Source organism: Lepisosteus platostomus, chromosome 2, assembly GCF_059453375.1.
Source record: "Lepisosteus platostomus isolate fLepPlt1 chromosome 2, fLepPlt1.hap1, whole genome shotgun sequence".
Classification (NCBI taxonomy): Eukaryota; Metazoa; Chordata; class Actinopteri; order Semionotiformes; family Lepisosteidae; genus Lepisosteus; species Lepisosteus platostomus.
In genome coordinates this window covers 32,048,484-32,075,410 of record NC_142612.1, presented here as the reverse complement: position 1 = coordinate 32,075,410, position 26,927 = coordinate 32,048,484, and the positions used below count along the sequence as shown (strand labels likewise).

At 39.5% G+C, this 26,927-nt stretch overlaps 1 protein-coding gene across 5 annotated transcripts in view; it reads right to left on the bottom strand.

Annotated features, from left to right (window-relative positions):
* kdm6a (lysine (K)-specific demethylase 6A) overlaps positions 1-17,761 on the bottom strand; it is a 104,213-nt gene extending 86,452 nt beyond the window's left edge. For 4 of the 5 annotated variants that reach the window (XM_088605543.1, XM_088605560.1, XM_088605551.1 and 1 more), the window contains exons 1-2: positions 17,224-17,761; positions 16,981-17,044 (exon numbers count right to left, since the gene is read on the bottom strand). In XM_088605543.1, the coding sequence (XP_088461669.1) occupies positions 16,981-17,044; positions 17,224-17,396 (237 nt within the window). In that variant the 5' untranslated portion in view covers positions 17,397-17,761. Of the gene's footprint in view, positions 1-1,252; positions 1,330-16,980; positions 17,045-17,223 lie in introns of those variants that run through there. The other variant, XM_088605578.1, reaches the window with a different exon arrangement.
* Positions 17,762-26,927: the final 9,166 nt, after the last annotated feature.

Genomic DNA, 26,927 nt, shown 5'->3' with positions numbered 1-26,927 from the left:
GGCTGACCTCAAGTCAAGGATTTAAAACGCAGAAGATAATCTTACTGTTCTTCCAGGAACATGCTAATAAATCTCTCTGCAGCTTTAATTTAAGGAGCCATGAGATAGACTAAAGTTATTTAGGTAATGCTTTGTGTTCATTGCCGTACTTAAAACAGAAGATCATTTAATAAACATTTAACAGAGCTTGGCTGCCTAACATCGACCATGTGTTTCTGTTAAGTCAATAACTTGATTGAAATACAGCAAAACGCTTGTCGCCTAAGAACAGATTCGTGCCCCTAGCAAATTGGCGATTAAGGAAATTAAGCAGATATCCGTTTTGTTGAACGGCAATGTGTAGACGCACTGCAAATAAAAATGTTATCCCCCGACCGACTCACCACCTTTAAAGGGCTAGGAAGACGCACCTGAACAAACAAGCCCGGACAATCAGATCAATGAATTGAAAATGGTGCTAACAAAAGCCGGGTGACCAACTTTAAGCTCACTGAAACTGTATCTTCATTGTAAACCAAAAGGCAATTAAGTCACCGAACAATGAAATACAGAAAGCGCCAGTGGAGTTCAACAACGCAGCAAAGTCTCAATGCCTGGGATTTAAGGCAAAATATTAAAAGCCCTGGTAGGAGTCGAAACGGTTCGTCAGGGTTCATCAAGATATTTATTAAGTCGTACAAGACAAACCAGCTACAGTAACAATGGGGGAAATAAGGTTATGCAACGCCTAACACGAATTTCATCTCCGCTTTCAAAATTTAGTCTAGCCAACTGTTTTGTGCTGTAACACAAGGCGGTTTCAATTAGTTTAAAGGATGACTTCAATCAAAAGCATGGTTGCATTGTAGTAAACGGTGAACAAAAAAAAACACGCCACTTATTGCTATTGAAAAACCAGGATTATAGCCTCAACATGGTGCTTTCATTTTGCTCTCCTCGAGAAGGAAGAGGTTTTCAGTCAAATCAGATATCAAACTTTCATAAATTGTATTTCAAGATGTTTTTACAACATTGAATAACTAAATGTGACAAAGAGCATTATTTAACATATTATAAATAATTGAGAACGAACAGTTATTTTAGCATCTCAAACTGAGAAATTTGTAACGATTCCTTGAAATTTTAATTTAAAATGTTGTTTTAAGTGCAGGGAGTGCAGTTACTAAAATATCTTACATAAAGTATTATGATGTAAAGACGATATTATTAAAAATTAATGTAGGGATGTATTAAAATATTTCAGGACACCTACTTTTCATTTCTAAATGTCAGCTTCATGCATGAAACGTCTTCGTCCTGAATCCTCCCTATGCAGTCTGTACATCCGGACATGGAAACCGACAAAACATTAACCGACAACATCTCGAGACAGGCTGATAGCAAGTGATGTCATAATGGGGACGGACTGATAGCACAATGTATGTGGTGATGTCATAATAGACACAGTAAAGACGGAGCACTGACTGCAGTTGTGCCCACGTGGAAAAAAATGTATCTACAAATGAACTTTAAATTATGTAGAATACGCCTGGAAGCGTATATAGAACACTATCTCAGTTTAATAAACATTCGTGCACTAAAATTTCTAAGCTGTGTTAAGGTATTGTTTGCTACAAATTAAGGGCCAAAGGTCTCAAGCATTACACAATATGTATTTAAATCGGAGGGAAACGAGTCTCTTGCAAAGGTTTCTTAAATGTATCAGTAACCTGGTGTTTCGATTTAAAATGACTTTTAAAATGGCCCACGCATCACCAAAAATGATACCTCTTTCTGACGGAGTTGTAACGTAAACTTGATAAAACAGAAGCTGTAATTGCTCACGGACGTTTGTATGAAAAATCTCAGGTTAACCTGCCGAAGAACAGTGGCTCACTCAGGTCAAAAATGATCTGGTCTAAAAAAGTGGCACCTAAATAAGGCTACCCACACTGCATTAGATGCATCTCCAGATGCCATGCAGGAGATATTTGGGTGGGAATTGCACTTTTATTCCTCTAAATCAGCAGTCCGCAACTCCATTTTAGGGAGGACTTCATTAGGAAACATGCAGGTCTTGGCAAAACAAAGGAATGACTCCTTCCAATCCTGCACCCTTCCTGGACTTTTTACAAACTGCAAAATAAGCAAACACCTTGCAGTCAATTACACAATTCCTGTAATTGCTCTAATGACTAAAATTGAATTAAGCAACTGGCTCTGTAAAAACTAGATGGGATGTGGAACACTGACCTACCTGAAAGAAACCAGCATATTTTACTGGAGAAGGCTTAAAGGTCAGATTAATACTGTTGTTTACATCCTCAGAACTTCGACACAAACTACAGAAAATGGGATTCTCAAATCAATTAACTACTAGTAACTAGTTTGCAAATGGGCAAACTGGCCTTTCGTTGTAACCAAAGTTCCTGATTATACAGATTATGAAGTTCAAAAATTAAAAACGTTGTCTTAAACGATGTTCCCCCGATTATAGCTTAGCTACTGTTTTAAGGATATATTGTATAAAATACCAAACCAGTTTCATTGACTCACCTGATAAAACAAGCAACTCTGATCTCCTGATTACTATACCTGCCCATCAGTCTGACTGTACAGTTGACTAGTTAGTTTTTATAGGTTTTAAAACCCCACAGATCAATAATTTATCAATTGCTTACTGCCATCTGAAGACAGTAACGAAAACTACCAAAATACTGCAAACGCAATGTTGTACAAAAATGTGAAGCATTTTGAGAAGCTTTTAGTGCCAAATGAGGTTTCCTTGTGTGGTAGACAAGTGACAAGTCAGCTGATGAAGCAGAAGATAAGCTTTGACAGGGATCCAGGATTTTAGCACAACAAAAAGCTATATTCTCATATATATTGACAGAAGGCCATTTTCAAGGTCTGATATGTCTTTTTGGGGAACAACATTATTCTCAATGGAAAAATGTAAAATAATGATATAGGATTCGTAGCAATTATGGTTCTTTGCTCTTATACAGCACTTTTAGTTTTTTAGTTCTTAAGGATCCCAAAGTGTATTTACATATGGGGGGGGAGGGGGCACTTCATAGCTGATGAGATGAGAGTGAGAAATTGTTTCACCAGTTGAATGAAGTGGGGACTTCATACCCAGGCAGTCATGGCCCACAGTTAACATCAAATTGGAAAGACAGCTCCTTCTACAGCAGTATTCCCAGGTACCACTCTGCAATCTGGTTTTCCCTAGAACTCTCCTATCCCAGAACTGACCAGGCCCAGCCTACCTGAACTTCTGAGACCTGACAAGATCAGGGTAGAAAGTGGCAATACAGATGTCAACTTACCAGTAGTGAAACGTACTGAGAAATAGCAATTCCAAAGAGACATTTAAATCCTAATCCTGTACACCTCTACAAATTATACTACTGCTGGTCACAAAATCAGAGGTACAATGATAAAGCATAATTGAGGATGTTTAAATTAAATGTTTCTATCACATCTTTTGCACAGTTTGAAGATGAACAACTGAAAAAAGTCAACAGTCCTTAAAAATTTGACATTCTATTCATGCAACTTGTACACTTCAGCTCTTATTTTGCTGGTATGCCTGCTCACTTCAGTGTCACACATTAAACTCTATCCTACATGAGAGGGAGGGGTTACTTTGTGACTAGACCAACACAATTCAGATACGGCAGGAACATGTTAACCCATGAAATGGGAAAGAGACGATTTCCAGACAGCAAGTCAGAAAAAAGGGCAAGCTGGTCCTATCAGTACAATAAAGGGGAAAATTCCATTGATACCTTTCTAACAAGAGATGAAAAGGTTAACTTTCTATTCAAGTTGATGGTACTAATGATGTTGGTGGACCAGAAGGTGGTGCTCTTCTCTGTGGACAAGAAATTCTGAAAACCAAGAGCTACTATGGCATGAAGAATCAATGCTGTAGAGGAGGTGCAGCCCTCCAGAAGAGATGCTAAATTGAGATCCCAACTACTTATTAAACATCCCGAAACATTGTTCAAAAGAATAGGAATGTTTCACCAGATTCCACTCTTTAGTGTCCGCTATCTAGACTACATAAGTAGAGCAATGTTTCTCAATTCTACCTGACCTACAGTGTACTGGACCGCTAGAGCAGAATAGCTGCTGTGGACTTTAATGCACAAACTATTCAAATCATACCTTGGATGCAGTTTTTCTGTCTCGGGTCAAAAAACCTCCTGCCCTTTATTAACCATGTGCATACCCACAATGCGCGTCATACACCCTGAACGTACATTTTTAGGTACAGAAACGAACTGCACTGCACAGATCTTGTGATCCTTCAGGGTTTTTATGTTATTTGAGCTCTCTCATCCCTTGTCAGTTTAGCTGTCTGTTTCTCTATCTATACAATGCATGCAATTTAACAGGAAGTCTCTATGCTAGTAGTTAATATCCCAGCATGCTTTCTTTTTCCTCCTAATACACAGTGTTACTACCAGGTCCTGTGATCTGGACATTCTACCAACAGAGAGCTTTCCTTTGTTAATGGTGTGATATGGCCCAGGCACAGCATGGAGGGAATTTCTGCTGTGGTCCAACAATACCCAACACTAGTTTTAGAGCATATCTCATACCCAAGAGGGATGTTGACATCACATGCCATGTACCAAAAAAAGGAAGAGGCTGTAGCTGAAAGTGCATTTCTGAAAAAAGAACAGGAGGCACTTTTTTTACACAAAGATTATAGGGGGTGCAAAACAAGCTGACCAACCATGCCGTTCAAGCCAATACGGTCTTTTTTCAAGACGCATCAGGAAGAGATCCTGCAATGAGTAACTAACAAAAAATGGCATGAAGAGGCTCCTCTTGTTTGAGCCTGCTCTCACGTTCCTGTATGCGAGTTCTGGCACAGCAGGGAATTGGGGTGCTCAGAAACTTCGAATCTGCTAGTCCATCAGCTGGAGTCTTTACCAGCTCACTACCAAGTGAAAGCCTCTTTCAGCCATCCTCACCTCACTTATAAATGCAATGTTTTCCCTGTCTTTTAAGAAGACCTCTTTAACACATTTTGTTTAAGACCCAATTCAATGCTTTAACTCCGATACAAGTCTGTCCCACAGCAAGCTTAAAAAGCCCAATCTTATATCTCTAGCCTATTTACTTAGAAAATGCATCATTATTTGCTTATTTGGGTCATTTGTAATTTTCATTTTTTGTATTCGGGGTTCAAATTTCACACTTGCTAATACAGCTAATACTCATAACCAATTACACTTTTAGTCTGCTGCTTCACCTACCAAAAGCTCTCCAGTCCCTTTTTGCTTTCATAAGACAAGTCTTGGAGGAAGCTGAATTTGCAGGAGTGACATTAAGCATGATCCTTTAGTTCAGGCCTGAACTTAGCCTGTGAAATCATACCATTACAGGCACAGTTACATTACTGAATTAGCACATGCAGTCTGTAACACATACAGCAAACTGTAACAATGTAACATTCTCTTCCATTACAGAATTTTAAGCATAGGCACTTATACCAATTTCATGCTTCTTAATAAATTCACTACACTTTGCCATCACAAGCCCTACTACCAGTAAGCATGCGACTGGCTCAGGCTGATGGTGTGTTTTGGTTCTTGTGACATTACCAGTTTTTTCAGCACCTTGAATCTCTTAAAATGCTCATTACAGTCGTACTGATGCTTTGTTAATCTGGGCACAAAAAAACAAATTTGTTCTGGCTGCATTATTATAAATATCAATGTCTGGATACATATACATAAAAGTTTGTCCGATTAGCTCTTTAGCAAGACAAGCGCTGTATGTAGAAAACCCAGCGTGCAGGGTCTCATCAGACTTTCTGGACATGCAGCTTGAGACTGGAGCCAACCTTAGAGAATGTTCTCCCAGAAACAGCACTCACAGCTTATTACCTTGTTCTTACTCTTCTAAACACTGTTTTATCAGGAGCATGCATATGTTGTACAGAATATACACTGAATATTCGCACTTTCATTGTTTATGTAATGTCCATAATGCTTATATTCTTTAATCATTTTGAAAACCTTTTAGTCACGCCCAAGTACTTCATTATTATTGCATCTTAATTACAGGAACAGAACATGTATGATTATACTTTTCTTTACCATCACCCAGAAATTATGTGAAGCTGTATTTGAAAACTCAAGTGAATAATTATACCCATTTCTCACTTTACAAATGGAAGCTGTTTCAGAGAAAAAAAAACTGCGAAGTGGAAACGTCATTTTAACATTACAGACTCTGAAACCATTCTGGTTTGTCCTACAAGATAAAAATTAAACGCAAAATGAAACATTAACATTAACAACCCAATTTAAACATTTAAATATAAAGCAGAAGTACTGTTCAGTTCTACCATTCTTAAGATATGATACTCTGCCCTTTCACCAGCAGTTTCCATAGTCTCTTCTTTAGGATATGCGTGTACAGATCATGCTTTCTGTTTAGTTACAGCATGTTTTCCTCTCTTGGCACGGTAAATATTCAAAATCCACTATGGCGTTGAAAAAACCAGGCCTCTTCAGGAGTGGAACACAAACCAGAGGACTCAAATACACTTCCACATTGTTTTCACTTAAAAACCTAGAACAACTTCTTTACTCAAAGGATTGTGAGTATGTGGAACAAACTGTCCAGTGACACCCTGCCTTCTTTCAGGAAACAGCTGGACGAGACCCTCAGGACAACTGGCTCAGATTGGGCACACGGCCTCCTCTAGTCTGCAACTTTTCTTATGTTGCACTGCAGATATAATGCATTTTACAGATACAGGAGGGGGTGAAAGAAGTCCAGTCAAGCAGTGTTTCCCCATAATAAACGTGCTGCACAAGATCCAGATTCGGTCAAATTGAGAAAACCAGAGAAATGAAAATCTGTGCATCAAAACACGTCAATGGTGTTCAAGAAAGCAGGTGTCACCGTGATTTGAAATTCTCAATATAGTTATAATAGCTCTGCAATAGAATTAATACATTTCATACATACAGAACATTCATAGATTTAAGAAAAGTTTATTCCAAAAGGAAATATTTTCTGCACTTCAGCATTTGTTAAATCTACTCCACCACTTACTTTAAACTTAGAAGTATAACAAGAAGGTTAAAAGATGTAAAGTAAAAATAAAATCACAAAAATCTGGCAACAAAATATCAGGGACAGTGAAACCACTAAGTTAGTTCAAAAGCTAAAAGTACAAAGAAAATGTGAGGAATAACCTTGGGGAGGCCTGTCTTCGGCTGTAAATCAACAAGTATAAACAACATTTTCTAACATTCTAAAATGTATTGCCAGATCATATAGATAGCTTTAGACTCCCCATTTTCAGCTTTATCACAAAGTCCTGTAAATAAGTAATGTCAATTGCATACATACAGAGGAACACTGCCATAAATTTTTTCAACTACTAACCTTTGTTTGCATATGACTATTTATCCCAAAATGGTTAAATCTAAGATTTTTTCCAGATCCACCATTCTACTCAAACTCCACGCACCTCTCTCTTCTTCAAACTGGCTGTGAACTAGAGAGCTGCCCTTGCTTAGAACGGACTGGCCATCACTAAGCAGCCACACTACAGGACTTGCCTGTGTAAAGCCCTGGAAATGCAGGATGCCAGTTGGGCAGCCACATTGGATTGGACTGAAAAGGCAGATTGCAAACTTGTTATTGTGTTTATTAATTGCACAGGAGCTGTAACAGCAGGGTCTTGGCAAAGGAACAAAAGTTCTCCCTTCAGTGTGTGAACACCCATAAAACAAAAGCAGAAAAAAATATTATTGCCGTGGTGATGCCTTTCACAGACGTGCACAGAGACCTGAAGAGACGAAAGAGCCAAAATGTTATCATGTCAGCGTGGACATGAAAATTTGCTTGTGCTTTTGCTGACGGCTATATCTCCTCACAGAAACATTTTACTCTGTCTTCATCACGACAGCACGCGGGTTCCTCCAATCTATGGCATATGGGCAATTATTCTTGTCTGTGCTTGTGGTCTTAAGAGTTGTCCTTTTTGTTGATCTTTTCAATAAGGTTGTACATAACTATGCCACTACATTTTGCACTACATGCAACAGCCACAGCTTAAAGAACTTAAAGAGCACATGTCACCCCTCTGTCCTGATACTGGATCTGCCTGGTGTCTTAAATCTATAATGTTTTTCTTTCTCACGTTAACTACACTGCAGCCCAAGTAACATTTCTGTGCTTGCTGGCCTTCCACTGGTCTGTTTTACATCTGCTTTAGGCGATTCTCTGGGCTTGAGCTGTCACTGCATGGCTCCCTGTCTTCCTTGCTTACGCTCCGGGAGAGCACTTCCCTGTTTAAGCAAATCAAAAACAAAGACATGTTATTACCTTTCACCACTTTCAGGCATCTGCCCTTTATTGGTCTCGGGTGCAAAGTACCAACAACCAGAAGCTACTCACCCATCTTTACTGGTGAAACACTTTTTTCGGCTCAGGAAAACATTTTAAAACAGGTACAACAAAGAATAAAACAAGAATTCTGCCAGTACAAAAATAATAAAGCATCAAAAGATACGTCCAGGTTAACACTGCAACAAATTCACAGTTTAAAAGTCCAGGAGTGTGTAGTATCATTGGATGCTGTAAACCTGGGACTCAAATTTTGAACCAGGTTGGAACTGCTGTCTTGTGGGATTATTTAGAAGCCATGATTGGTACATGGCCAGATCCCCCCCTGACAAGACACTGCCGTAAGACACTCTCTTCAAGAAACGCCCTGGGATTTTTAATGACTGTACCAGGGCATTAGGACCCACACCGAATACAGTGACCAGCTCTTCATCATTAAAAAATACAATTGTAAAACACAAATACACACACTATTGCCTCAGCTGGAGGAGAACCTCTGAAAACACGGTAGGTAAAGGTAAAAAGCAAGGGGTGGCTGTTCTGCCCATATAAAATTCACCACCCCGACTCCCTGCACACGTGTCCTACCCAGACTCCAGATAACAGGATTTGTGGATTCCCACCCACCACAGGAGCCATTCTTCAGAATAACTTTTTCCACACAAGGAATTTGTGGTGGTTGCATTTGCTGTGTGAAGATTACAGGCTGAGCAAATACTATATGTTTGAGCAAGCAAAAAAAACAGCCTAAAGATGTCTAGAAGAGATGCTGGGGGTAACTGCTGAAGTAACAAGGCTGACAAGCAGATGTGGGTTGTGATTTGATAGCTGGTGAACTAATACTAGTTGTCCATCGCTTTTATCCAAAGTGACTTACAAGTGTACCAATATACAGTGCCTTGCAAACATATTCAGACCTTTGACCCCAATTCTCTCATTTTACTGAATTACAAATCCTACACTAAAATTTTGTGCTCTGTGAAATTTTTAATTCTATGCACTGAAACTCAAAATTAATTTGTGTGACATTGTTTTGTGTCAGAAAATATTCAACCCACACGTTAATATTTTGTAAGGCCGCCTTTTGCGGCAATAACAGCTTTAAGTCACTTGGGGTAAGTATGTACCAGCTTTGCACACACTGTTCAGGGGTGATGGTGGCCCATTCTTGGCCACAATTTCTGGATGATGGTAAAGAAAAGGTTTGTAAGTACAATCATACATGCCCTGTTACTGTAATTAAGATCCAATAATAAATAATAATTAATAATAATAAACTCCCATCTATAAAACAAGGGAGTGCTTATTCCATGCAATCTTTCCTCAACTTACTTGGGTCTCTATGCATCAGAGCTCTCATTACACAGTGTACTTATACTGGTCCCCAGTACCAGTGACGTTACAGAGGCCGTATATTTGAAACAACATATAGGTAGGCATTGGTCTTGACCAAAAAAAAGAAGTCTTTTGGCAGTACAAATTTGTCCCGCATCAAATGAACCCCAGTTGGTCTGGGTACATGTAATAACGCCTTGCATTAATATCACGCCTGTCATCTCATAAATCCCCCATGATCTTCACGTGTAGGAGGAGACACACTGTATCCACCACTGGCGTGCAGCCCCACCTGGCTGACATGCGACAGCTCCTCTGCTCCAGCAGCCCCACTAAACAGTTAAGTGGGGGAAAAAAGAGAAATTGCTTCATCAATTGAATTAAAAGGGATTTTTTGGAGGAGCCCAGACAGTACAAATCAACAGTAAAGGGTAACCAGGACACCCACACAGGCCTAACACTTCAAAATTCTACTTCACTGATAATTGAAACCTCTTCCAAAGTCTGCTAGTTTTAGTCTAAGATTATTGTTATGCCTTTAAAGATTCAGTCAGCTCTCCCTAAACCAGATGCATCTGTTTTCTAATTAAATGACTCCAAAAACAGCAGAATTATTTTCTCCAATAAAGCTTGAATAAGAGGTTCTAAACCCATTAACTCCAAAAGATAAAATCAAAAGAATAAACATCAGTTCAAGATGCTTAAAGATGAAATGCTTAACATATAAACACGATAAAGGACATAACCTGAGTTCTTTGTTACTTTATCTTTCTCTTCCCCTAAAACTGTAAGATGTTTTACAAACAGGTCATAGAAAGTAAATTTAAACATGGAAATGGCAAAAACTAAAACAGTCCAGCTCAGCATCCCTCAAAACAAGGCAAAAAAGGCCCATGGAACATCCTAGGGACAAATCACAAGAAGCAGCTTTTAAATACTTACAATGCTAAATTTTCCCTTCTAGTTATTTGATGAAATGTTTTGTTCGAAGCATACATCAGTTTAAATCAATAGAGATCACAAGGCGTGAGACAAAACCAGTTTTATTGGTATTAGCAATTAGCAATTTCTGCTGAAAGTTTTGTTTACCTTGAAACCAAAAGAAATTAGTAGGGATTGGGAAACTATATGAAATGAGTTAAAGGACTGAAAATTCATCTAGGCATCCGTTCATTACATTCAAAATATCATTTGATGCCCAAAACGTATTTCTTGATATAGCTCATCTAAACATTTGTAAATGAAACATTCACAACAAATGTCAAAGGGTTACCAGTAAGACAGGCCAGAAGATTACGTTATTTAGCAAACAACAACTAAAGCAGAGTTCTTGAAGATTGGGACAGCCCTGGCCTGAGTATAGTATTCCAGACCAATCTCTTTAATGGTCTTCATTAACTATTAAGACTACATTTTAAAGAAGTGAGAAGACCTCCATAAGACAAGCATCTAGTCCTCATGTTATAGTATGAAAGTCTGAAGCCAAATCAGTAGAAATAAATGCTGCTGAATCAGTTTCAGTCTGTAACCTGGGAAGGTCTTCCTATCTGGACGGGAAAGGTCATTACACTAATTTTCTTATCTCTTTATTACCTTACATGACAGCTGGGCCTTCACTGATGGAAAGGGGTATAGCTCTCCAGTAGGCCAGCAGCATGTTGACAGAGAATCAAATTACACTGCAATTATTTTCTCTGCATTGTTGAGATGTCAGATTTCACCAAGTTCCCTCTGCACAATAAGCTTTTTTTGTATTTTAATGTAAACTACTTCTGAGTTGGTTAATTCTCCAGGATTTCCTTTTGCCTTTTGTGGATTTAAAGTAAAGATATGGGCATCAATCATATCTTGCTTTTAATTAAGCTAGAACTTTCAACTTCAGGGATTTTCATTACGACTAAATGTCCTGTGCTTTGTGTTTAACTCATTTTTGTGGCTTTTAGATCATTCCAAATGCTAAATACTACAGGGGGAAAAGAGTATCTAAACAGAATTTGAAGCTGCTAGGTCCAAAACTACAAGGAGGACTACTTCAATACGGCACAAAGTTCACATGCTCACTGGACTTCAAGGCAGAATTCTGCTTCAATGGGTCTTTTCCTCTTATTTAGCCCCCCAACTGTTACCAGATACCTGTTTCACCTAGAATACCTAACTTACATACAAGAAACTTATTTAAGCAACACTTAATCCTCATATTCTGCAAACTGCAAAACTGAACAAAAAACACACAAAACATACAGCTGGCATTTTGCTTTCGGTAAAACAAAACTATGCTCTTTCTGGTCTTCTCCGGTTCCAGTGCAATAAATAGCAACTTCTTGGCAGAATACTGGGACTGGTTACTCAGAACTAAACCTAAGCTTATTACAGCATGACTGTTTACATAGAGTAATGCTGTTCACCAGAGGTCTCCAATCCTGGACATGGAGGGCACCTACCAAGTTATTCTTACAGGTCATCTTTTGTGTAAAGATCAGGCACACTTGGTGAAGCAAACTGATCAATTCAGCAAGTAATATGTCATTGCAGGGAATATTAGTCTTTGAGGGCCAAAGGATATTTCCGTTTTTGTATTCCAAATAATTACTTCATTGAACACGTCTCCTGTTTAACCAATTGTATAATTGTACCCTGGCCTTTAGAAAATGACGACTTGGAGGTTACCTATGAAATCTGCTGGACTGCGGCTGTGCAGGACCAGGGTCCGATACCCCTGCCTCCACTGTTATTTGTTACAGTTTTAACCATCTAGAAGTCAGAACTTGCACAATACCAGTAAACTCCAAGCTCACAAGATATGCCAGCCCACAGATATGAAATACACACATTAACATGAAAGAGTTCATACAGAGACTCTCCACACTTGGGGACTTGAAACTCACAACCCAGTCTACTATAGCCACTCGACAGTTACAAGTCCTGCAGGTGAATACAACTATTAGAAAAAACATGATTCTGAACACAGATCATGAAAGGAGCCCACGCCAAGCATAATTTATCAGCATCCCTCGTATGCTTGGGTTACTCCAAATCCAGGAAATGAAGATCTTTACTGCAATGGGCAAAAATGAGTGAAACTGGGAGGCTGAAGAGCTTGCTCACACTTTACCAAGGAAGTTGACACGACTATTTAAGCCCATTTTATGTCCATGAACCAGGATTGAGCGAACTAGTGTCTAGATCAACTCAGGCTTATACAGGTCCAATAAGATAAGCCTTCATCCATAAGCTGGATTCTGATGTAGTTAAGTTTGGCAAACTTCCCTTTAGATATGGGGAGGGAGGATGAAGAAAATTCTAGCTGTAAAAAATTCAGGCTTTAAAAAGTAAACACTTCTTAATGCCACAATACAGTCTTTCCTCACCTGAAGAGTCCATGCACTCTGAGAACCAGCACAATTAAAAACAAGATGAAAAACGTCTACATGCTACCTGTAAAGAACTAAACATAACTACACATCAAAGATAGAATATGTGCTGTTTACTGACACAAAACTCCCAGTCCAAGGAACAGGCTTAATCTTTTCTTACTCACTTGTAACATTAGTTTGGAATGGTCCCTAATTCCAAGGTTAGTCAATTTAAATACAAAGCTGATAGAAGAGAGGGCGTCCAGAAATCTTTTATAGGTCTAGTTTGGCATGCAGACTTCAACTGCAAAAAATACACAACTCCAGAATATTGCTGCATTTTATACTCGAACATTTAAACCAGTGTTCTTACACTCAACATTCGTCGTATATTAGAGCTTTAGTACCAACAATGCAGAGACGGAATCCTCAGACTAATCCAAATAAGTTTACAATGGCAATGTTGCAACTACGCCAAACTTGAATTATTTAGTCCACTTAATAATCACTAAAGATAAATCCCACAATTTCTAGTATTCAAAATAACTCCAATTCTTTTCGCAGCGTTAACTAACTATTGGCTTCTGACGTTCCTTGATGAGGCAACAACAGCAAAATCACAGATCACTTTCACCGCTGAAGAGCAAATGTAATTGTTATGCCAGGGGATCACTATGCACAGCTGTAGAACTGAGAAACCTTTAGATGCCAAGGGTGAGAGTAGAACCGTCGTGCACAGAAGTCAGAACGAGCCTTTGACTCAGGTGTAGGACACAACTGTGAGAAAACTATCTGAATGCTGCGGTCATGGACAATATCAATGTGCCTCAGATCATGCGGCCCTTCGGCCAAACCCTTCACTGCACCGCGGCAGCCAAGTTTAAAGAACAAGAACACCAATCGATACCTTGAAAATGCTAACGATCTGATAATGGCTATTTAGCTGGTACCTAGATTTATTGCTTTTATTAATTTAAAACAAAGATTCATCTAGGATATTTCAAGAATGATAAGTTATTTTTTTGTGAATAGAATACTAGAAAAACAGCCAAATGAGTCCACACACTCCTAATGACCTACCCTCAAAATCGTAACCTTAGTTATTTTTTATCAAACCTAACCTTAAGCCTTCTGAACAATAAGGAAAAGAGGACGACATCAGTCTTTAACAAGGCTTTTACCATTTGAATGACAGAAAATGCCGAGTTATATCTTCCACTAACGAGTCAGTGCTGCAATGCTATTACTTCTAGTTAAAAGAAATCCCCACGGTCAAAAACACAGTAAAGGAAATGCACACCAAATAATAGAATGACATCAGTTTACCACCACGAAAAAAAAAACTGACAAGGAAATTAAGGATGACAGCCTTAAGTGGATGTTTAATAAAATCTGTCTGAGAGGCTCCTATATAGCAATCTTCTAGTGATAAAGATTCAAAGTCAAGGCCAACAATGTGCTCTTAATAAGTGGCACGTATGTCTAAGCACGTTTAAACTAGGAACAGGAGGCACTTCTTTACACAAATAGTTGTGGGAGTATGGAACAAGCTAGCCAGTCATGCTGTTGAAGCTGATACCTTGGACTTTTTTCAAGAAACGGCTGGATCCTTGGATCAATTAGCTATCTAAAGTGCTGAACTACATTGGCTGAATGGCCTCTACCCAATATGTTTGTCTTTATGAAGTGCTGTCTCTTTAATACAGAAAGCATCCATCATTTTAATTTTAATGTAATCCCATCCTTCCTATTGCTTAAGACTATCACAGACATTTGGTGGCCTACCAATGATTCATAAAGACCACTGTACCAGTAGTTTTACATTTAAAACTTTTAATGAAAACTACACACAGTAAGAGAATCAACACTTTCCAGGCGCCCTGGACCTCAATGTGCTATGAAGAGACACTCCTGGTCAAACAGCAATAATTTTCTACCAACGTGTTCGCACTGTTTTGCAGTAAGGTTTTGCTGCCTCACCCACACATCTTTTTCGAAACCATAAAACCTGCGAGGTTATTTTCACCAAGACAGCAAAAGTAACAACATGGCAAAATTGTACCTGGAAATAAAACCCCAAATTCTGGGCTCATTTAAAGTGAACGTTCACCAAAGCTAATCTAAAGGCTTGGCGTTCAAGCACAAACGCGCAACAAAACTACAATTCGATAAAAGGGACATTTGTCTGACTAAATGACGCCCATCTTTCCCCTAATGTTTATCCTTCCGTTTTGTTTATAGATTCCCAAATACGGAAGTGATATCCTACTCTGACTAGAATTAGTGTGCATCGTTAATACAACCCTAAAACTAGAAACACAATCCGTAGTTAAAAACAATGGCTTTGAGCACCACCGATGCCTTTTAATTTACATATCAAGGCATGAGGACAAATCCTACAAGAGAGTATTTCTCACACACAAGTCCACGAATTTCAAAACTGGTTCAGTCGTACCATACGTGCCAGTATTGGTGCATAGCGAAACTAAACGTTAACCGCATTGGTTACAGCCTGCGAAAAAAACTGAAGTTGCCCTGCCTCATGAATAATTGGGTCTACACTTAAGGCACCCTCACCCCGAAGAATATCATGGCACACGAAAGAGGCCCAAACCTTCCAGACCTCCTGAGCACGACTCAACAGACGAGTGAAACAGACTGGGGGGGGGGGTTGCAAAAACTGTGCACCTGCATCGTGCATTCTTTTAGAGTGAAGAAAAAATGGGAACCTCCAAAAACTGACCCCCCTGGTAGCCTTTGTTCGGTGTCCAATGTGCTACAGGTTGATGATGCGATAGGTGCCGAGAGCAGAGGGTGGCACGCGCACAGCAAACGCAGCAGACAAGCAAGCCGTCCCCGTCGGTTTTTTTTAAAATAAAACGCAAAATACTGTAGGTGAAAACGACGTAAAAAGTATAAAAACAAACGGAGAGAAACTGAACTCGCCGCCTAATGTCTCTCAACAGGCTTGATATATTCGACAATTTAGCTCCCCTGCCTCTATTTCTCTCTCACTTTTTCTCCTCCCCGTCCCGCCATCTTGGGCCGATTCAAGCAGCCATTACTAACTATGTTTAAAAACAGAACCAACAACTTCATCGCAAACCCCCTCTCCCCCCTCGTAAGACAGCATCCCTTCCACACGAACACGGTCAACAAGTTTTTACTTATTTACTGTCAAGCAAACCGCGACGACAGGCACGGCTGGGTGGCGGGTACAGCTTACTGCACGACACGGCCATGTAAATAACATCCAGGGAACGCAACTACTGGAAAACACCAAATAACTGCAACAATTTCTGCTTTTAGCTTGAGCTAAAGTCATGGGGGGGGGGGGGTGAAAGGATTTAAAATAAAGATCCTAATTCCCCTCGTCGCGAATTCAGGTTCAATAACACAAATCCAACTGCAATCTAAACCGCACAGCCATCTAACAATCCGTAATATCGCCACAAACTGGACGTGGCTCCCAAATATGACTGACCCATTTTTACAGATCCTACATCAACATCCGAGGACCAGTTTGCCAAAACTGTCCCCCTCCCAAAAAAAAAAACAGGAAAACGGAACCACGCAGCCTGGTGAGATGCACGAAGGTCCTGATGTAGTCACTACTTTTCCATGTTAAAAACACACATGCACAATAACACTAACAACGTCACCACTGCAAACATTGCTACCCTGAAAAATTAAATGCCCCAAAATAAGAGTCCCACTCCCGATCTCCCACAGCTCTGCCAATGTGCAAGATCGGGGAGAGGGTGCAAAACACACCAATTTTTAATGCACGGGGGGCGCATCGCCATGAGGTCGACCTCTTTTCTCTTAAAGCGCTTTAAACTAGGTGCCTCCCAGGTACAAAATGCACTAACAGGAGTTTAAGGGGGAAAAGACCTTCTCGGGTCCGATATTCTTCAAATACCTTTAATAGCAAGGCCTTCGTTCTGGCGCCATCTTCATGAAGCCTCTGAAATCCAAACAGCCGGCTGTAAAACAGAAAACAACACACAGGCGGCTCCGCGTTAACTCGGGAGGTTTTGCAAAAAATAACCAAGCGGGTTTAAATTTACTCTTGTTTTTTTGGAAAAAGAAAACAACCACCACCGCGGAACGCCAGGAAGAAGAGAAAAAGCGGCATTTTCCCCACACCGCGCCCTTTTCTGACCTGTCTATCCCGGCCAGGGTGTCCCTCTCCTGCGCTGTCAGCCTCGGAAAGTCCTCTTCGGTTTCAATCGCTTTTCCCGCCGCCATTTTCTTTTCCTCATCACCAGCAGTAGCGCCGAGACTTCGAGCAGCAGCGCAGGCGGCAGCGGCGAGCGACACTCCGCACGATTTCATGGGAACGCACCGGGGGGGCAGCCAACGAAAAACCTCCACCAAAACAAAACAGCGAAGCCAAAAAAATCGGGAGAGGGAAAACCAACTTTTTTATTTCCAGGATTGAAAAAAAATGTAAAAAAAAATAAACAGTAAATCCTTTTTACAGGAGAGCAAAAAAAGAAACCCTCCAAAATGGTCTTCTTTTTTTTTACATTGTTTTATACAAAAAATATCTGTATGCAACCGAGAGCGTTGTTGTGCATGGAGTGCTATGAATGCGGGGTTTTTCAAAACGGGGTGTTATTTGGTTAATATCACAAACTTCCCCCCAAACCACCAGCTCAAAGTTGTTGTAATTGTGTCACACAGGCGAACCCACGCCGCCGCCGTCGGTACGCCCTCCCCTCTGCCTGCCGCAGCCAATGAGGAGCGCCCGCCGCGTCAGGTGACCAGCCTTGTCTGTGGATGTCTTGGGGTTCCTTTCTCTGGAGCTCTGTGCCTCTCATACAAACTTACAAAACGGCAAGGATAAAAAAACACACACAACTTCGCTCGTTCTGCCCACTCGCATGGATTGGTGGGCAGTCCATTCAATAGGGTGACGTTTTACCTTTCCAATGCCACGGTTGGATGAGAGTCCTGCCATTTTCTATGTATTATTGTAAAAGGCGGCCTTAATTATACAGCAAGTTAGTAGGTCCAGCTACATATACAAGTAATTGCGATGACTGTGCCCCATTTTTTGGTTACAGCGTAGACAGTTTGAGATGCGCTGGTTTGTGATGGTAAAAGGCGAAGTTATTTCTTGGTTCGTGATTTAGTAAAATGCTCGGTGTAAAAGGCGAAGTTATTTCTTGGTTATTGATTCAGTAAAATGCTCGGTTAGGGGGCAAGTGCCAAACTACGGTTGTGCAGTTAGAAGCCCTTGTTTCACTATAACAAAAACGCCATTATCTTGTTTTACCCATTTTTGTTTGTGGGGGGGGGGGTCGTTCGTTTTCATGGTTCCCACACAGATTGCAATTTAAAATTAGTTTTTTTTAAACTGAAGGTGTCGTCGATATTAATTAAGCAATCTGTAATGTGTAACTTGGAAATTCATCCCTTTCTGTGCAAAAGGCAGCGTAAAACGTGAGTGTATGAAACTCGTAAAGAAACAGTAAAGTGAAATATGGTGCTTTGTACGCACAGCTGCAAGCAAGAGGTGGCCGTTGTGTCCATCCTTGTTTGAGATCTTATTTTCAAAAGGCATAACTTTTGTTCTCAACAAACAGGATGGAGAGCATATGCTCTGGACACTCACAAGTTTGTAGAAATGGGTCCTGTTTTCCTCTCAATACATTCCTTTTTTTTCAACTGTGATCTGGTTTTGTTTATACCTGAAAAATAGTCTCATCTAAACCCCTTGGCGTTTTGTATACTTGTAGCAAATTGCCTCTTGGAGCTAGAATATTGTAGATGTCTTACTAAAGAATTTTAAAGATGGTTCATAATTACCCTGTGTTTGAATCCCACACTTTTTCCTATGCACCCCAAATATTCCATTAACTTTTCTTTGCTTCCTCATGTTATTTTGATGTAGCTGCAAAATAATTCACATAAACAACCAGATCCTTCTTTTGTGTAACTCCCTACAGCTCCAAATCACCCATGTGGGATATACATGCATAGTAAATGTTTGTGCTTCAATGTTACTTTTAAATTTCATAAAATCCAATCCATTTTTTTTAACCCTCGGTACTTCTCTTGCTGCTGTTTGTGTGTTTGCCACTTGTATTTTTGTGTCATGCAACCATTAACTGTTTTGTTAGCTAATATCAAAATCCAAATTGCTTATACAAATCATAACACATAAATATCAGCCCCTTTCATAGGTTATGCATTTTAGAATGGATAAATGCATAATAATTCTTGTTTGTTAAACCAGTTTCAATCCATGTGTGTTTTTTTACATTGAGTTTTTTTTAATAAAGCTTTTAATGAGCGACCTTGTCAAAGACTTTCTGGTAGTCTAAATATGTCATTTTCTATAGTGGTTTCAATAGTGGATCAACTGTCCTTGTCGCTGGTAAATTAAATGAGGCTTTCATCTAAATCCATGTCGGCTGTCTCTTAAAATGCAAATGTTTTAAATAATTCTTTTAGTTCAGTTCCAGCTATCATTTCTGTAACATTGCCAGCAACATAAATAAGACTGATTGACTTATAGTTTCCTAGTTTAATTTTGTCCCGCTTTTTATGCATTGGTGTTACATTTGCAATTCTGAAATCGGTGCGATTCTTAATGACGTGAATTATACTGGTAAAAGGTCTATGAAACAATACAGACACTTTTTCTTAAGAACTACTGGGGAAATTGTCAGGCTGAGAGGAAGTGTAAAATATTAGTCATTCCGCTTGCAGCAATACCTCATTCTCAGTTATACTAAGATTAATCAATACTCTAGGAATTCTTTCTGCAGTATAGAAATTCTTTAACTTGTTTCCAATACTTTCAGCAAGCAGAACACTCTTCAACTTGCCTGTTATTATTTTTGACTTCATTGAGTGATTTTCTCTAAATAAACATTTGCAACCCTTTGTTGTAAGAAAAATAAAATTCACCTTGAGTATTTTTCTTGTGTACTAGAATCCAAATATTAAGAAGGAGAACCGCAGCAGTGTGAACATCTATGTAAAATCAATTGCGTGTGTTATAGGTCCATCAACATATAGATTAATTTTTTATATGGAAAATAGGTAAAGGTCTTTGCTGAGCTCTAAACAGATGGAAATCTCAAACACTTATTACATGTGAGAACAGCCGATTGTGTTAAAATGTTCAGATACATATACCTCAACCAATGGTTCCCAGCCCTGGTTCTGGAGGAACGCTCTTCTGTATTATATTCCAGTTGAACTCCAAGTATCAGGTGCTGATTGGTGATTTATTGGATCTGCCTGCTTGTTTAGGTTTTTATTTAGCTCAAGGGGTGCAGCTTCCAACACTTCCAGTACACAGAACATTGTTTCTTACTAAAGGTCTCTTCCTAGTCGACCAGTTGTTGATGAACGCCCACAGTGAGCGTTTCTTTCTTCTGCACTGGTCCAGTTAGATCTAACTGATTTATGCCAGTTTTGTGTGAGAGGGATGTTTTGTAATTTAGAAAATGGCACAGGGATGAAACTAATTATATATCCCACTTGACCCTTTAAGAGCTGAAATTAATAGATAATGCTACAGGTTGAAAACACACATCAATTAGCCTGTAATTAAGAACTTGGAAGGAATGAAAATCAGAAGAGACATTATTCTCCATGGCTCAGAACCCCAAGTCCTAAAAGCTGCAACAGCTAGGGATTAAATCATGACCCACATCATGACAGGCAAGGAAAAGAACCACAGGCCTAAAATGGCCTAGTTTTGTCACCTGGGTGCACTTTTGCTTTGTTTCCTTGCCATCTCATCTCTCCTCTTGTCTCGTACCATAAGCCCAGAATCCCAGTCGCAGTTGGCTAGTGACTTGAACAAGGTCCGTAATTGTCCGTAATCGTAATCCATAATCGTTGAGTACATTTTACACTCAGGCAAGCACTTTCAGCCTTGCTTTCAAGGCGCCCAGGAAGTTAACCAAGCACTGCAGGTGTCCAGCAGATTGTGCAAACAAAACCACCTTGAAGGCTTTATGATGAGTTACATGGCCTCAGGGTCCAAGAACCATGGTTGTCGTTTCTATATATGAACAAAATGTCAGTGGTCCACAGCGCTGTTGTTGTGTTAATTATGCAAGCGGTAGTCCACATTCTCAGGGAGGTAGATAGGCCCAACAAGAAATCAAAATCAATTTTCAGGCCGGCTTTAAACACAGGCTCATTACCTCATCGTCAGGGGGATTGGATTCCCTGGCAATGGGGGGCTCTCACAAACATAAAAACCCCTCCCACCCCGGCCCCCAGGGTCGTATCGGTAACAGTAGCAATAGCGTGCAAAAAAATCAGTCCTTTTCCTTCTGTTGGAGTGCTGCTGTAAATGAAGGGCATGTTAGGAGATAGATTATATGATGCATGTAGGTAATTTAATACCTATGTGCACATAGTTTTCCATATTTCTTGATTTTTTTTGCACATATCGAGAGCATGTATTACAGCATACCTGTCATTTAAATAGCTTAGGCAACGTGTTCTTAGAGCTATGTGGGAGAATAGAATCCAGGTTCATATTCGCTTGTGATACACTGTCAAACAGTCAGACAAGCAACCTATAATGTCAAATATAATTTTTGTTAGATGATTAACATCTTATCATATTCATTGATGTCCTTGTTAAGATTTTGTTGACAATAAGATCACTTTATTGGCCATATACAATTTCTTGTTTTAAAAATTTGTCTCTTCGCAGACCCCAACTTGCTCTCCATGAGACACACAGACAGGGAGAGAAGCTTGGGGTCAGAGGGCAGGGTCAGCCATTTAGTATTTTTAGGACTGAGACTACTTGCAGACCATCTCCAGGTTCCAGGTTGCGCCAGAAACATATATGTGCATAAAGATAACCTGGATTACATGCACAAAGAAAAAAAAAGAGTCATATCAGCTATTTCATAGAATAGAGTATTTCTCTCATCTTGCAAAGGTCATGCAAGCTCCTCAGCTCTCTGCCTGTCAGGTGTGCACCACAGCCAGTAATGTTTCGGGCCCTTTGTTATAGTCACACATAGCACGGGTCACTTTCCTGGCTGACAGGAACTCCACTTCCTATATTGGTACAGTTCTGCCAAGCTTTAAATCTGTCAGAGGTGTCAGAGAGGCAGAGAGGAGTGGCTTTCTGTCACTAGCAACAGCAGAGAGGCCTTTAAAGCACAAGAGATGTGGGATGACGTAGAATCCATGTCTAGGTATGACATTTCTAGACAGAACAAAGCAGAAGATGAAGCTGAAAAACCTCCTAGAGTTTAAAAAATACACGATGTGCCTTTTCTGCATTGAATTCATAACAGAAAAGCATGAAAAAACAAACCAAACTAATACAGGGGCAATTGTTCAAGAGGTAGGATTAGAGACTTTAGGCAAAAGAAAAAGAGCTTGTAAAGGAAAACGTTTTAACTGTTTACAATGATACTTTAAGTAGGTACTTTGCTTCACAGGTTGCTGTTTGTTTTACAGAGAACATTTTTTTACAAAGAGAACTGCTGAATAGTGTTTTGAGTGTGGTTAGCACTCCATATTTTATCTTTCCTGTTGTAAAGCAATGTGGTGCGTTACTGCTATGCTAACGTAACTATTTTAATGAAGGGAGCTAACTACCAAAGCAGATTTAAAGTAAATTCAGGAATCATCACAACAGAGGATCATGCACTAATTATTGGAAGTTGCCCAATACAAATACATTATTTATAAACAATTTAAAAAATAAACATTTAAATGCAGATGCAAACTGCTGATGTACAAGAAAGGTAATTAACTCGTTCTGAATAAGAGTCCATCTGGCAGAGGTGTGTCCAGCTGGAATTCTGAATTTTCCCTTGACCACTAAACCAAAATTATGAAAAATATTTGAAGATAGTGTGAAAAACAAAAACAGTCTTCAGTAATGGGGGGAAGTAGTCATATTTATCCATAAGATCTCTCAATATCACACCATATCGGAAACAGAGGCTGCATAGATTGTTGTTGTTAATCATGCTTGAAAGAGGTACTGGGGGCTCTGTAAAAATGTCGTCAGTGACTAGAAATACACAAGGCAAATTCTTAATATTGCCTCAACCCCCATAGAATTAACATTAAGTAGGACCTCTGTGCTCCAAGCTCCGGGATAAAATCACGTTATTCCTGGTTTCACCGTGAAGAGCGCATCAGAGGTCGTCTTTGCTCAAGCAAGCGACACTACAGTGTGTGCTTTTTGGATACTTGTTGATCAGATACAGAATTAAAAATGCGTACAAAAACAATCAAGTCTTAGACATTTTCAAGGCTCTAAACTAGTGCTATCATTACACGGATGCAATGTGCTGTTTGCTCTTGTTTAACGTTTAACTCCCCAATCTTAATTTTGCCAGTAATATCGGGGAAAAAAAGGCGTTTGCGATTAATCGCCTGGGGAGTCCGAACCTAAAACAAGCCCCGAGGAATTCTGGGAAATTCCTTTCACACACTTCCCACTCACAGGTCACGGGTGCACGTGAAAGAAATACAATTCCCATAGTTCTCGCTTATTTGAAAGTCTGTCTTTTGCTCAATTTACATTTTTACTCAGTTAAAATAAAATAATGTATTTAAAAGGCTGTACAACAACGCAAGATGCGAGGGCGTTCAAGTAAGGTAAAATGGCTCGGTATGTTTCCCGCTCAAAGATAAAGAAATTCAGGATTCAGCCAAAAAAAAAAACAACGTAAACATAACAGACCTTTTGCCTTTGGCCAGTCCAAATTATGATTCAGGTTACACCAATGCCGGACCTCTTCTCATTTGCAGTAGCACACTTAAAAAAATACAACCTACTTTTTTCTGTATCCTCCATCATTCAAAACAGCATCACACACTGTAAACACTAGTTCAATTTACATGTGATGAGATATATTGCAAGCTAAACATTTCTCATGCCTGCACAACAGCTCACAAAGATAAAAGATTTTCTATAACATGGATGTTTTATTCTTGGAAAGGGTCAATCAATCCAGAACAATCAATTAAGCCCTGAAACAGTAACCAGACTACCCCTGGACAGGACAGTAGTCCATTGCAGGACACAAGACAGGACCGCACCCTGGACAGAACACCAGTCCATCGCAGGACACAAGACAGGACCGCACCCTGGACAGGACATCAGTACATCACAGGTCACAACACAATTGGACAATTTAGAGACAAATTAATTTAGACAGCATGTCTTTATGAGGGAGTAGGGATGTAGAACACTTGCAACTCCATTCTTACAGGAAATCTCAAGCTTTTGCACCCCAATGTGCTCGTTTTACTGGATAAACTCAAAACTGGACAAAAAGAGAGGGACAGAACCTGCTAAAAATAAATGAATAAAATACAGTAATCCATCTGTGCAATCAAACAATTCAATCTCAAACACAAAAGAAATTAAACACGCTGATAAAATTAAACAAGTAGTAAATCTGGACCCATGGACATAGAATGTATAATTTCTGGTCGGCTTAATGAAACATCCACATGATTTCCTTCACTTAGGTACAAAAAATTAAATGTGCTCTATTAATTAAAATCATACAAAAAATGTAACATTTTAATGAAATACCACTCCAAGGAAACTACAGCTCCGATATATCCTAAAACTCTTGATTTATGATAAAACTAGATGATACATTCTGAAAAAGTAACATGCATATTAAAAGTACTATGAAAATAAAAACACATTTATGTCCTAGGCTACAGTACCAATATCTAAAAGCTAGAATAGAAGATCTGCAAAATTGCCAGAGTATTATTTCAAACCTTGTAATTTTGTCATTTAAACCAAAACCTTAATCTCCTTCTTTATATCATTGGGCACAGATGGGTTTTTTTTTCTTATAGTCCTGTGTTGACAGCCGTTGTGATACAGCATTGTGATGGCAGAGGTAAGAGTGACAAGCCAATGAAAAAATGTTAAAAGCATGGAAAATTATAAGACGGCCATTTTGTAGTTATTAATTGATCAAGCTGTATGTTGAAAGACAGGATATCACCTTCAGCAACAGGGCTGGGTCACTTGTTCCCTACCCCAACTACCCTTTGGGTAAAGACATGCACTTAATTTTAGTTTCCACTTGTGACTCATGTTTTGCTTTTGATTCTCAAGTCAGTGGCTCAGAGGATTTCGAATATTTCAACCAGGTCACCTCATAGTCTTCTGTGTCCAAGACTAAAATTTGTGGCTCTTACTGATTATGCAAGACGTCATCAGTGGTTGAGTCATGTCTCAGGCCACAATTCTGGACCCATCGCCGAGAAATATTCTGTTTCACCCCAGATCATGATGGCTAAAGTAATTGGCTGAATAACTTCACTGAGATGAGGAGAGCCAAAGTCTGTGAGTTTTATAGAGAGTGGGGCTGGGCTACATCAGTCCTGACTTTATTAAAGTACTCACTCAGCTGGCCCTAGTTATCCCTTAATTAAACTGATTGAACTACAGAGGGCATTCACTTTTTAACACGGGGATATTTGATGTGGGATTACTTTGTTTATAAAACAATTGAAACAAGCACCAAACTTTGGTGTTATTTGTTCACTTGGTGGTGAAACATTCAGTGGTGAGGTTAGAGAATCTGAAAGGGGGCAAACACTTTTTTTTTGCTGAACTGTATACAGACACTTTAGAGGTAGTTTAGATAAGATAAGATCACTTTATTACAATTTATTATATACAATTTCTTGCAATAGGAATAGGAATAGGAATTTGTCTTTTTTGCAATAGGAATTGCAATAGGAATTTGTCTTTTCGCATACCCCACCTTGCTCTCCATGAGACACACAGACAGGGAGAGAAGCTTGGGGTCAGGGTACAGGGTCAGCCATTTATACAGCACCCCTGGAGAAGCTGGGGTTAAGGGCCTTGCTCAGGAGCCCAATGGAGTAGGATTCCTCTGTTGGCTGCAGGATTTGAACCAGCAACTTTCCAGCCACAGGCACAGATCCTTAGCCACAGAGCCACTGCTCCGCCCGATTTATTCTTACACAGAATCCTCTTGTGATGATGATAATGTCTCTCTGTTATTTCAGACTTTCCTCCTCTTTCCTCAAACATGCTGGCATAATGACATCACTATGAGTGGTCTGGTCAATTTTGAGTATATATGTTTTAATAGGGATGACTTAACAATGGAACAGTGACTGTGTTTAGCATAAGTTAATTATTAGGAACACTGCTGTGATATCTGTTAGCCCAGCCAGCTGTGTAAATACACTCATTGTTCCACATCTTCAGAATAAGGTAACATTGCTGGGGACTACAAACGAACAGATAACCAACAACACGTATCTATAGTTTATATGTCTACTACCTGGATGTAACACGCTGCTATTGTATTCGTGTCAGAAGAACGTAAATGACGTAAATGCCATATGACAGATGTGTAGTTTTTTTATTTTCCTTTTCTGCTTTCACGCTGTTTGCTAAACCTCCTGTTTTGGTGTCGTCTTCGAGCTACTCGACTGATTATATGAGAATCTAGATCACTCATATCAATTAGGAAGGTATAATAAAACCGGGAAAGGTAAATGCAGTTGCAGCACAAGGTAAATTTAACCTCTTGAGCTTGGGAGCTACGATAAACCACAAGAGCTGCAAAAGGCACGGTGCAAGATGGCAACGACACAGGACAACTGAGAAACAGTCACGCAAATATCCTGTGGGTAAATCCGCATATTTTGCGTGGAGGTCACAGTTGAAACACGTGACAGGGACCCAGCGCCGGATAGTAATGGATGCAAGTTGAATATTGAGATTGTTACTTAATACTTTTTGCGCGGTTACTTGTTGCAGATTTTATTGTTATATTGTTAAATAAAACAATATTTAGGACACATAAAGCTGGAAGAAAAACAACTTTAAACATTTGT